Source organism: Dipteris shenzhenensis, chromosome 16, assembly GCF_047967505.1.
Source record: "Dipteris shenzhenensis isolate YYH24624 ecotype China chromosome 16, Dip_SZ_1.0, whole genome shotgun sequence".
In the NCBI taxonomy this organism is placed as follows: Eukaryota; Viridiplantae; Streptophyta; class Polypodiopsida; order Gleicheniales; family Dipteridaceae; genus Dipteris; species Dipteris shenzhenensis.
In genome coordinates this window covers 51506214-51519986 of record NC_141611.1, presented here as the reverse complement: position 1 = coordinate 51519986, position 13773 = coordinate 51506214, and the positions used below count along the sequence as shown (strand labels likewise).

Below are 13773 nucleotides of genomic sequence, written 5' to 3'. Positions count from 1 at the left end.
ACCTGCAAAAACGATGCACTTCTCCTCAGTCTTGGGGTAGAAGCGGAAATAGTCTTCTAGCTTCGTGAGCCACTCCTCCAACTCATTGGGAGTGCGAGTGTCCCCTTTAAACTTATGCACTGTGAGTTTGACCTTCATATCCTTGGCTACATAATTCTTGTGTGTGTAACCTCTCTAGAAGTGCAGGCATCATCACGCTTGAGGTTCACATAATCAGAGAAGGGCATCTCAAGTTTGATGGCCTCAGGTAGGGCCCTATATGAACGCAAAGAATCCGCCAACATGTCATCAAAAGTGGCTTGCTGCCCACCACCAACCCCCTGCTGCGTAGAAGCTGCTGCCATCTGATGCACTAGCTGCGTCTGGCTATATGTGCTCGCTGGCAGAGCGATAGGTACATGAACCGCAGGCTGGGTCTCTTTGCCAAATGCATCTCTCCGAAATGATGACATACCAAAGGGCTAAGAAGAGGACTGGACCTCTCTCCCAGGGGTGTGGGCTGCCATATAAACCCAAGCCAACTCCAGGCATACTCGCTGGTGCGGTGAAAGGAGCACTAGCTGGATGCACACCAACGGGTCGGCCGAAAAGAGACGGCTCAGCTTGCATAGATGCAGAAAGATGAGAGCCAAAAGATGGCTTGACATCCTTCAAGAAGGTGCTCTAAGGCACAGAAAATGCATCATCTATGTCCAGATAATCCCCAAGCTGGGGTACATGTAATGGTCCAGAAGATTGATGCTCATAGGCACGACGGGCATCTGCCATAAAACCCCTGCCTGGAGCAGACAAAACATCCTGACTATCTGAATGGTCCCCTTGATGGGGTGCGGGCTGCTTACCCTTATCTTGCATAGCAATGGCAGATGTGATCTGCTGACCAATCTGCTGTCCCATTTGGACAAGAGCGGTATCTTGCATAGCCATGACTGTGGTAAGCTGCTGGCTGAACTCTTGTCCTATCTGGCAGAAAGCACCCTCGAGATTAGAGGAAAGGGCATCCAGAAATTGCGTCTGCGCTGCCTGCAATTCCCGGGAGACAGGAGAGAGAGGCTGAGTGGAAGGAACCTTTGCACCACCAGTGGATGCAACCATTGTGGCAGGCACTTGCTCATACTGAGCAGCCTCATCAGAGTCATGCAATATATCACGAGGAACACGCTTCGGTGCCATGGTGACTGGCCCTGGAGAGAGAGCTCGAATGTAATCAAGGAGAAATGGATAGCAAAACCCTACTGTAATGAGCCCCTGAGATAGTGTGTGGAAAACATGAAAATGTTGATGGAGAGGCTCAGAAGAAAGGTAGTCGAAGAAGCTTCAAAACGAAGCCAAAATGACTCCAAACGGCCTCTGAAAGGCCCCTAAAAAGAGGCTGAAAGTGAATTGTTTACCCTCTTTTTTTTTTCCCTTTTTTTTTGGGGGGGGTTCTCTAAGTCACCTAGGACAGTTAGTACAGCAATAACCTAAGACTCCTAAGGCAGTTAGGACTGTTGGTTAGTCTAACCTAACCAACCCATGAGGTACTCAATCCTAGTTAGTCTGACCCAACCTAACCAGACCAAACTAACTAAACCTAAACTAACCTAGCTAGACCTAACCCGACCAACCTAACCCTAGCTAACTTAACCTAGGAAAATATGCAGACTAATGTTTCTTTGCAGGTCGGCGGCGGCGCGGCGAAGGCGGCGTGAGGATGGCGAAGAGACGCGATCAGCACGAACAGGCGGGGGGTGGCATGGCATGGCTGAGCAGCAGGAGCACGGGAGCAGGAGAATTGACGAAGGAACGCACGGTTCGGTTCACGGGAGATATGACAACAGGCTCTAGTGTGGTGATGGACGGAACGGTGAGGCTATGGGCAGCCACGACGGGGGAGGGCAGGTCATCCAACGGACGCGGGATGGATGCAGGAGCAGCGACGCCACGCAGGTCGTCCAACAGAGGGTTTCACTGCCGTTGATGACAAAGGTGTGGAGCTCCGGATTTGCTGTTTGCTTCTGGTTGGAGGGCTCTTGTTGGTTGTTTTCCCGTGGATTTGCTGTTTGCTCGTGGGTATGCTGTGGAGCGCTGGTTTTTCCATATTGAAGCCTCTGACGCAGGCAATCCTTAGTCAAGTCTGAACTCTTGACTCCTGCATCTGTACTTCGCTAGACCATAGTTGTTCTCTCTGGCCAGATTCACCACTCTGCCGTTCGCGTAGGAGCTGAAGTGAAAGGTGAAAGGGGGAGCAAAGGTGCCAGAGTCGGAGCTCTGATACCAATGTAGAAAACGGGGTAGGGGCAGATGTAGAGAGAGGGATAGACTAGCAAAAGGAGAGAGAGATAGAGGAAGAAGGGAGGAGAAGAGGCAGGAGAGAGAGAATGAGGTAGGAAAGAGAGGGAGAGATTGAGAGGGAGTAGGGAAGAGAGTGAGTGAGCGTAGGTAGGAAGGAGGAAGTGAGAGTAGATAAGATTAGATGTCACATCAAAAAGTACATAGTAGGGGGTGGATGGAGACTTATATAGTCCTCCACATTTTCGACCTAAAGGGCCTCTAACTTGGCCTCTTTTTCCCCTTCATTACACATGGGAGAATGTTTGACCAATGATGAAAAAACCCATGCTTCCCCTCAAACAAGCCAGCTTATGATCCAAAGCAGAAGCCGCTATAAAACTGGTAGTCATTACTTCGCAGATCGATAGCAATCTCTTAGCTTCTACTCCTATCTAACAGAATGCTAGCAGCTAAAGAAATCACACACACAAGAAAACATAACATGCTTATCTAGCAAAATGCTCATAAAAGCATTACGTGAGAGGCAAATTTCCCTCTTTGACCTGACAGAGTTTGATTTGTTTTGACCAAATAAATAGGTTCATACAATCCTACAGAGTTTTTGCCATCCACTTATAGTTTATTACAGGAATCCAAATTTTTTCCCTTTAAGGACCTGCATGTATGTGAACTCGCAGACTTTTGGAATTTACAATGATTAATTTTTCTGCAGAGACTCAGCCTGTCTCAGATCCGATCCGTTCCAGAAAAAGCCAAGAGCCTGTCTTTGCATCCTCTCTTAGATAAGGCTATGCCATATTCTTCTTTCCCTTTAAAATCTAAGTTTTTATGAAGAGTTGTGCTCTTGGATTTTGCAGCCGTGCTGGCTTTCCAAGCCAACTTTGGGAATTCCAGGTCTGAATATACTGTAAAGGCATCCTCCAAGTATCGACCAAGAGGATCCAGTAAGGTGCAAAAATCTTAAGATATCTCATTTCCATCTTTTAAAATTCAATTGCTAGGTAAACAGTTGGCGCCCAAAATACCTCCACTCAAGAAGATTGGGATTTTACTAGCACAGGCGGTTATTCAGGAGGATTGGGATTTACTAGCTCAGGCAGTTAATGGTGGTGAGGGTGGGGGGGTGTGCCTTTGACGCCTACACACAATGTGTGGGAGTGTGGAAAAGAGCGTGCACGTGTGTGTATATGTGGTTGTGTGGGAAGGGGACACTGAAATGACAAGAACAGGAAAAAATGTATATTGAAGGAAAGAATACAGGATTGGCAAGTTACATAATCCTCTGATGTTTACAGCAATAAAGCCTTGCCAGGCCTCCACTGGCCTCATAAACGCCATGGAATCTCTTTTGTCCATAAACACTTCTACCGACTGCCACATTTATGACGAGAACAATATTTTTACACTTGCAAAGATGGCTGGATTCTTCACGCCCCCTTCAAGTTCAACGCACAAATAGGCAGTAATTAAACACAATCAGCAAAGGGCATGTCCTCACAACTCCTATAGCAGGGACAACGGCTAACCTGTTTTGCAGGCAAGTAAGCAGGACTTAACACTGAACTTGTATGTGAGCCCTAGTGAGCTGAAGGCGGGACAATGCTGATGGATCAAATCAGCTGGAGGAAAAAGACTTCCTCTGATGACCTGGTGGACCAGACACTCCCTCAAAGAGATCAAGAAGGCACTTCTCCAGATCCTCGGGTGTATGTTTTATGTACCGTTGAGGATGTCTTCTAGACTCCAAGTGGCTCTGAAACCGACCCAAAAACGAGCGATAGGCCGGAATAAGCTTCTCGGCAATTAATAACCTGAGTTCCTCCCGCAGCTGGGGATCGGGAACAACCCAATTGGCTTGGGTCCGATACAATTCTTCGACTGCAGAGTTAAAGGCCTTGAAGCGCTCCTTCAAAGCGATTTTTGAAATGCCACTGGAGAAGCTACTTGTGAGGCCTTCATCACGCAGACATGCCAGCACCTTCTTCCAAGCGGCTCTCACATAATTGGTAGCATACTGCCGGACTTGGCTTGAGTGTTTCCTCACCCAGTCTTCTCCTACCAATGATGCCAGGTCCGATTGCTTCACTTTCTGGACGATGTAGTGCACATTGTTCATGAGGAAAAGATACGTCTGACAAACATCTTTGTACAATTTGGATTTTCCATCCAAATTGCACTCTAGGAGGACAGTTAACCAGACTATTTGCACAGCCAGAGGAGAGAGATGGTCTGCCCCGTTGTTAGTCTCATCATCAGGATAGAAATCCAGACAACCATTGCGTTCACTGCCTACCAATTTGGGTGCTGCTTCCTTTTTGTCCCCAAGAAGCCGCTTCAAAGTGCCCGTGTAATCGACCAGAAGCCAGATGTAGTTCATCACATAGCGAGTGAGAGGATGCACAGCCCCTCCGGGAACAGGAATCCTGGATGTATCTCTTTGAATTGCATTTTCGAACTCAGCAAAAGTCCCTCGAGCTGCTTCTCCGAGGCGCATCAGGATTCCGTTGGTCTCCGATCTTACATTGGAGCAGAGATCGTCCGAAAAGATGGAATTTATGTCTGGGAGGAGGTCCCAGAGAGTCTCATACATGTCGAGGATCTTGAAGAGCTTCTCAGGAGACCGTCGGCTGATTGCGATGGCTTCACCGAAGCTCAACATCTGCATCATAGAGCCTTTGGCTAATTCAGCAAACGAGGACTCTCGCCATGGACTTAGCCCAGTGAACACCTGATCGCACAGGATCCTTTCGCTTGCATACAGAACCCTCACCGCTACATGCAAGCCCTGAACCCACTTCTTGATCCTCACCTCCACGTTCTCCCACGGCATTTTCTGTACACTTTCGATGCTCAGCTTCTCCACCCCCAGCCTGTACAAGCTCTGCTCCAGCACCGCCTTCCTCACGCTCGCATAAACCTGACAACACTCCCTTCCATACCCCCCCGCTATCATGCGCCGGGCGATGTCATTCAGATCTGCAACCACATCGGCAGGGAGCAAATCGATCGTGAAGTTCAGATCAGTGACTGGTTGTGCCACCGGGATCTCTTCGTCTCCTTCGCCCTCACCGGAGCTACGAGACACAGCATCGACAACATCCTCTTCTTCACCGTTCGACCGCGAAGAAGACCCCGAAACTTGCTCAAAAATCCATTCGGGGTCTACAGAGTCGCTGTGATGTACGAGCAAATGGCGGAACTCCTCTTCCAATCTAGCCATAGCCAGTTGTAAGAAGTTCTGCGCGCGGTCAAATACTGACCTGTGCCTCCGAGAAACCGAGAGAGAAGCCATCAAATCTTGCAGTTTGTCGACCGCATCAAGGTAGGAAGCAGCTTCTTCGTGCGGGCAATTCCAAATCATAGACTTTCTGCCCGTCTCAGACGATGCCATGTCCCATTTCATCACCGCGTTTCCAGCAATCTCCAAGTTCTCGTGCACCTCGCCAAACTCCAAGAGGGGTGATGCAGGAGTAGCCGTTTCGCGGTTTCTGCGCAGCCTCTCGTTTATTCTCGAGAACCGGTCGTCGAAATTGGACAAGATGCGAAGCATGTCCTCTGTGATGTTCTCGTTTGTGCCGAGAGTATTGACAATGTGCTGGGCCGTGGCCAGAACCCGCTCGTCGCCATTTGTATCGGCCATACTTCACGTTCCGCAGCAGAACTAGTGTGAGTAGCGGAATTGCACTCCCAAAAAACGAATTCCGGAAAGGGAGAAATCAAAAGCAGGAAGATCGGGTCGCCTACGTTGGAAGATAACAAAGGCAAAGCTCAGGGGTTGCGAAAACCCAGGAAGGTGGCATTTTGAAATGCCGTGACAGGATGCAGGAAGGGAAGCAAGGGAATTCACAGCCCTCGCAGAATATTCACGGAACCAGTGCGCACAAACAAATGGCAAGTGCAGCACGAAAGACAGATTTTGAAAGATCCGTAACTCCGACACATTGGGGAGGCAATGGACGGGACTAAAACCCAAAAGCAGGACGCAGACGAGAAACAGAGAATTGGAGGACGCGTTGATGTGAAGCAGCAAAGAGCAAAGTGCTCCGGCTTTGAGTGACCCAAAAAGGCAAGACAAGGCCGGTTGTGCGTGGATGGATGGGAGACAAGCTGAGACTGCAGGAAGTGACGGAAAGCTCAATGCAGGGAGCTCAAGGGAGGCATATGATTCTGTGTGGAATAGAATATAATGCGCCAATGCTCGTCCAACAGTGGAGAATGGGAGGAGAGGTCAGAAGTCAAGCCGTGTGGAAGGATAAAGTTAATGGCGTATGTTGGAGATGGATGCTTGATGGTGAAGTATTTGAAAGGGGAAAAGCTTGGGCAGGGAGGCTAAAAGTTGCCATGGGAAAGAGAGGAAGGTGATGATGCTACAGCTCCCAAGGTATGAAAATTGAGCCTGAAGACAAGGAGCTGAATTCCAGCCATGCAGCAGATTTCCAACCACAGCTGCTTTCTGTCTTTAATTATGAGATTGGCAGCAGAATTCAAACCATAGCTGCTTTCTGAATTTCTGCAAAGCTCTGGAGATGGCAGCATAGTAGCTAGCTATGCACTCTGGACCAAAAGGAAGCAACAGAGGAGCATGCAGCAAAACCAGCCTCAAGATGGATCCAGGGGAGTCCCCAAAGCTTCAGTTCACGAACTTGGCAATGATTCATCTCCTTCACTAAGTTTTTGAAGATCTCAAAGCATTATACTAATCACCAATACAACTTCCCTTTCTTTATTGCTCTTTGCAACTTGCAAGCCACCTTGAATTAAGGCCCGCATAGCAACTCCGAATGATTGTGCACAGCAATTTCTGAGTTGTATTGTCCATCAATCCAAATAAGTTATCTAACAGGATGCAGGAATATATGTAAAAGACTGGACCAATCCTAAATTCTAATATATAACTCAAGGTCTACCTCACTGAGTAAGCTCTTATCCGTGACCTACAAAGCAGTTTCAAAAAACGGAGTGTCGTGTGGATCGATCCAATTTTATCATGATGTGGGTGGGCATAAAGATCATATACTTATTGTCAATGAAGAACAATCACATGTGTGCCCACATTGAAAGAAACTTCATCCGATTACAATGATGTGGGCACAAAGATCGATCAAAGCGTACACTTTAACTTTTTTTAGTCTCTTTACATGAAGAAATTAGCATGATGTGGGCACAAAGATCAATCAAAGCGTACTCTTGTAACTTCTTTTCCACTCTTTACACTAAGAAATGCAGGCTCTATGGTGTGTTGAAAGGGGAATTGGGAGCATTGTTCATGCGTGGGGTGACAAGTGACAATTATAGCTCGACAATGTGGCACCTCCAATAAGGGGACACAAGTGAATGGGCATTGGTGGAATAGAGCCTCATCTGACTTTCGTGGTCTTGGCTAGTGAAACATTGGGATTTGGAGAATCTCTCATTTCAAAAGGTAGACACACATAAAGCTTCTCATTTTCAAAAGGAAGACAGAGAAAGCTTCCTAGACACTTTTGTTCCCATCCCCAAGAAGCGCCAACACTTGAATAGAAAATAAGGATTCCAATTTCCAAGTCATAAAGTTCTTAGGTAGATCCATCGTCATCACACCTTGGCATAGTGCTAGGAAAAAACAAATTGAGGCTTGGCACTAGTGCTAGCAAAAAACAAATTTGATAAAATAAAAGTTTACTTCCACATAATCGGCTTTTATAGGTCAAAATCCAGTCAAACTAAAATGCCTAAGGTATTTTGCAATTATAACCGGTAAGGAACATATCAAACGTAAGCATTGCTTGGAGCTGTACTCAAGAGTTGCTCACTTGGGTTGGTGCTGATAAATCTAAGGTTTTGCATGGCTGAAAGCTTAATTCTCTTTGGGCAAAGATCTATGGTCCAACTCGTCTAAATTTATAAAGAAGAGAATGGAAGCTTGCCATTTGTGGAGTGACCATGGAGGGCTTCTGGACAAAATCACAACAGCCGGCGGCTTCCCTTGAGGCTGTTGGTATATGCGACAAGTTTTTTACGGAACAAAATCCCAACATGCTTCAGCACGAAGGCACAAGTACATGTTCCAATGGATGTGAATTCAGAGGATTGTCTATCCGTTGAGCTGAAGAGAGATGTGATGGACCGACACAACAACCCATAAGACGTTTTATCCGTCCCTTGTAAATCACAATTTCGGCGCTTCCATCGGCTCTTAAGGCCTGATGAATCTGAGTTGACGCCGCTTATCATCGCTGGCGCACACGTTCGAAAGATTGCTAATGCGGACGACACAGCGTTATCCCAGTGCGCGCGAGAGACATACACTCTGGAGTGTGTGCCTGTGGCAACTCCAGCTGCACACATTCACATTCCCCCCCTAAGCCCATGCCGGCGGCTGCTCCCTTCGTAATTCTTGCTTCGTCAATTGCTCCATCCTTCCTTCTTCATGTCGCTGCCAATTTGGCGAGTTCATAACATCAAATCTTATGGACTCTCCGTCACCCAACGCTGACTTTTTCTTGATGCCCAAAAAAGAATCCCACAAGTACGTTCCCAGCAATCGTTTCATAGCTCACCGTCCTCTTGCATGCTTTCCTCCAATATGCCATGAAATCACGACACCCTCTTATCGATGAGGCTAAGAGCCTTTGATCCTTCCTGCCTCACGTACCCATCCATCTTCTAGTGGAAGATTGAAAGAACATATACAGCAAACGAAGACATGATATGCTTGGCAACAGTATGCTATATCTCCAAGTGCAAGAATGCAATGAATCTCTACATGAAGATCTAATTTTTTTGTCGATATGCTCTATACATGGAATCCTGGAAAGAAAGAAGCCACATGATAATTTGAAAGCATTTTGCACTCCTCATTCAGAAGTCCTCATCACCCAATCCAAATTCTATCCAACATCTACATCCTCCAATCATGTTGATGTATATCAATATGATCAATCACCATAATGTACAAATCTCAACACTCCTCATCAATATGAAATGGGTAGAGTATTGCACTATCACTAGGTGATATAAACTAAGGAAGAAGCCTTTATCAAAAATATAATTACAAGGTTTTGGATATTATAGAATACATGATCTTAACTTGACAAAACTCACTACATGCATCATATCCTCCACCTCATCACATACATAAATTAGTATATGCTTTTATGAAAATAGGAATGTCTACATGCCCTTCCTTGGGTTTGTAGCAAATTGTAGTCAACACATAGTTCATAGTATATGCAGAGCACATAGGAATTTGCATTTTGCACATAACACTTTACATGTAGTATATAACCCTTGCAAAGATACATGAAAATACATTGTTTGGACAAAATGGAAGTCAACAAAATAGATACAAGAAAGGCTTTCCTATTTTATCGACATGCTCTATACATGGAATCTTGGAAAGCAAGAAGAATATGATAAGTGGGAAGCATTTTGCAATGCTAATCACACATTTCTGTGGGGGGAAAGTTGGCACATTTCCTCTCCAAAAATTATAAGACCAAGGAACGTGCCCTTCCTTGGGTTTGTAGAAAGTTGCAATCTACACACAGTAATTTGCATTCATACTATATGCATAGCGCATAAGAATTTGCATTTTTCACATAACACTTTGCATGGAGCATATTACTATTGTAGAGATACATGAAACTACGTCATATTGGACAAAATGGAAGTCAACAAATAGATACAAAAAATGCTTGTTTTGTCGATATGCTCTACACATAGAATCCTAGAAAACAAGAAACCATATAAGCTCTCTTTGAATGGTTATCATTATCAAAGCTTCTCTTTACAGAGATGGATTCGACATGGATGCCCCTTAGCTCCCCTATTGTTTGCGATTTCTACGAAACCTCTTCTTTGTTAGCTCGATCATTATAAGAATTTGGGCATCATTAAAGGTATTCCTTTGCTGTAGATAGCTCTTCTTTTTGTTTACAACTTGTTACGAATGACAACACTAGTTTGTTGGTTGGGATCTCCAAAAAATATTAGGAGTCTTCTCAAGGTTTTTGATGACTTTGCTATATCTTTTGATTCTAAGATCAATGTGAAAAAAACCATAGCATTATGGTTAGGTTGGAATGGTATTCCTCTAATTGGGTGTGTAGATTTGAGTTCAAGTGGTATAAGCCAGGTTAAATATTTAGATACCTGGGATGTCCTTGTGGGTCTCTCAAAGAAAAATTTCAATGGTATGATTAGAAATTGGGTGAGAAGTTTGAGAAATAGAAGGGAAAGAAATTGTCCCATGTCCAGAGACTTACTTTTTGGGCCCTATCAAGGGACTATGGGAAGGTATGGGAGATTTTTGGCCCTTTTGGGCCTTCGTGTTTGTCATTTGGACTTGGTCAAGCTGATCTTCTTTTTTAGCTTCACCCATTTAAGATCAACTAGTCCTCTTTGTTAGTGGTCATTAGGTGTTAATTCAAGTTTTCTAGTCTTCTAGGTGCCTTCAATGCTACAAAACCTCTTCTTTGTCAGTTGGATCATTATCAGAATTTGGGCATCATTAAAGGTCTTTCTTTTCCGGATAGCTCTTCTTTCTATTCACAACTTTTTGTGGATGACAACACTAGTTTGTTGGTTGGGATCTCGAGAAAATATTAGGAGTCTTCTCAATGTGACAAACTATAGCATTATGGTTAGGTTGGAATGGTATTCATCTGACTGGGCGTGCAGACTTGAGTTCAAGTCGTATAAGCTCGGTCATATATGTAAATACCTGGGCTATCCTTACAGGTCTCTCAAAGAAAAAGTTCAATAGCGTGCTTAGAAATTGGGTGAGAAGTTTGAGAAATGGAAGGGAAAGAAATTGCCTCATGTCTGAAGACTTCCTTTTTTGGCTCTGTCAAGGGACTATGGGAAGGTGTGGGAGATTTTTGTAGCTTTCTGGCCTTTGTGTTTGTTGTTTGGAGTTGATCAAGCTGACCTTTTTTGGCTTCACCAATTTACGATTAACTAGTCCTTTATTAAAAAAAAACAGAGGCTAAGAGCACATTCCTACATTCCGGAGTGCATCAACGGAAAACAAGGCTTACTTGACATCGAATGATCTGACACATTGATCCACTTATGTCAACATAGCTCCCCTCTATGTTTTGTGTGCCTTTTCTAAGCAAGAGGGTTGGTGGAATAGGAACTCTTTGGTGAAAGTTGAGTGCTCGCAACATCTACGTCAATAGTGAAACTCCAAGGATAGAGTAGTGAAGGTTATCATACCATGTGGGAGGATCAAGGGAGAGAGAGTGGAGTGCACAAGAGACCATTTATTGACATCAAATAGATGGTTGGAGTGTGCATGGTAATGTGTCTCCACATGGGCGAGAAAATGAATATTTACACATGCCAATTTATTTCATTATAGCTTTCTTGACAATGGGTCTAATATAGCAATAAGATTAATATATTATCCCATTTCCTGCACATTTGGTGCATGGATGGCTTGTTGTCTATCAACATATGTAGGTGGATTCACATCTTGGAAAGTGATTCTCCTCATTTCCACATCCCTCATGAGTGTGTTAGGCATCTTCTTCACATTGAAGACCACATTATAGATTCATATGATCTTCTTTGCTTCTGGATCCTAGAGACGATAGCCCATCTCTCCACTTTCACCCATAACCTAGAAAGATTAATTTCCTAGCCTTAGGATCTAGCTTCTTCTGAAGCTCTTTTGGCAGATGTGCATATGCCTCAAACCCAAATATACGCAAATGAGAGTAAGAGGGCTTCTTGCCACTCCATGCCTCTTCAGGAATACCACTATCCAAACTCTTACTAGGTGATCTTTTGATCACATGCACATGCACGGACAGTAAGTTCAATATATCATCTACACATACACACATGTGCGCACGTGTGCACACACATATACATGTAGTTCTAGTTGAACGCAAAAGAAGAGGACAATATGTAAATCGCCTAAAGTGGAAGTGCATGTAGAATTGCGTGCCATTAATGTAATGAACATAGAGAATACAATGAAATGCAATAACCACAGAGACTAGGCTTATTCGTCTCATCATAGCTCATATATCTGCTCTCTTTGTCTTGGTGTCTCCTTCATGTTCAATTGTTTGATGGTTTCCAACATTAACATACTTGTGATGTTTGGTGGAGATGCCTTTCATAGACATAATAATTCCTCTCTATTGTAGTTTAAGTACCACATGGAGCACAATACTATGCATAATCATGAGAAGAGCACACATGATTCCATTTCACACTAGAACTTTTGGCCAAAGTACTATATGAATTGGTGCAAACCAAACTCAACATTGCAACATTTGTGTCACATTCACACCCTTCATCTTCCATCATTCATCCAAGTTATAATTCAAAAGTTCACACTAAACTAGGATGAGTTCATTGGATGAAGATATTTATATGTGGCTTGATCATAAATTGACAATTTAGGCAAGTATTATTAGTGGTATTATCAATAAAACGTGGAAGATATCAAACCCACATTTCAAGATCTTGTTTGCCACCTATTATTCACCAATTAGAGGAAGAGACTGACTCATCATGGGGTCATCTTTGCATAGCTCTTTCCTCTACTTCTAGCACAACAATGATATAGTTCAAGATGCCTTAATAGAATTACACAATTGAAGCACACTTCAATAGAGACAATGTCTCAATTAGATTTGACATTGAAACAATTAATCATGCGAGTTGATAGCAATATATTGGAAGGCCTTAAGATATTCTTCCTTTAGCCTTGTTTGAGAGATGATAATACCACAATGCACCCAAGATTAGGGCCCAAATATTATCAATGCAAATATGTTAGTTGCGTAGCGCATTGAATTTAACACCTCAAAGACAAGTTCCTTTGCTTCTATCAATATTGTCTCTTCCTATCTCTAGTCCAACTCTAATTGATATCAAGCATGTGCACAATGCATAGATGGATCTCTTCTTTCATTCAATTCAATTCCCATAAATGAGGAATTACTCAAAGATGCTCAAACTTCAATTTAGTCTTCTTCTAGATGCAATGCTCCAATATTTGTCTGCTTTGAACCATTCATCCATAATTTTGACATACCTAATCTTCCCATTGACTTTGGGTTGTATGCAAATGGAGCCATGTTAGAGTTTAGAAATAAAATTCTTTTGTTGCTAGATCTACCACCTATTCCATGGGTTTCTCCAAGAATATTTTCACAATTGTTTTCAATTATGGCAAAGCAAGGCTGCAAAAGAGGACAAAAGTAGCCAAAGAATCATGGTGATCAAGAGCTCGATGAGACCAAGAATGAGGAAAGGATGATAAGATCAACATTTCTTCTATGAGGAAGAAGGCCACACCAAGACCAGGTACAAGCTCTAGTAGCAGCATATCAAGCTACTCTATAATAACTTTGGAAGGTGTGTGGATACAAATGTGGAATGCCACGCTGTACTCACACAAGTACCTGAGGCGACTCCAACCAATGTGAATATCATAACTCACTCGTCGCAAGGACCAACTACCAAGAAACCAAGGTTATAGCCTCGAGCTAGATA

The 13773-nt window shown here is 43.9% G+C and overlaps 1 protein-coding gene across 1 annotated transcript; it reads right to left on the bottom strand.

Moving 5' to 3' along the window:
* Positions 1-3629: 3629 nt before the first annotated feature.
* On the bottom strand, positions 3630-6588 carry LOC147893101 (exocyst complex component EXO70B1-like). The gene has a single exon (XM_087387516.1). The coding sequence runs from the start codon at positions 5912-5914 to the stop codon at positions 3890-3892; it is 2025 nt and encodes a 674-aa protein (XP_087243642.1). The 5' UTR covers positions 5915-6588; the 3' UTR covers positions 3630-3889.
* Between the last annotated feature and the right edge of the window lie 7185 nt (positions 6589-13773).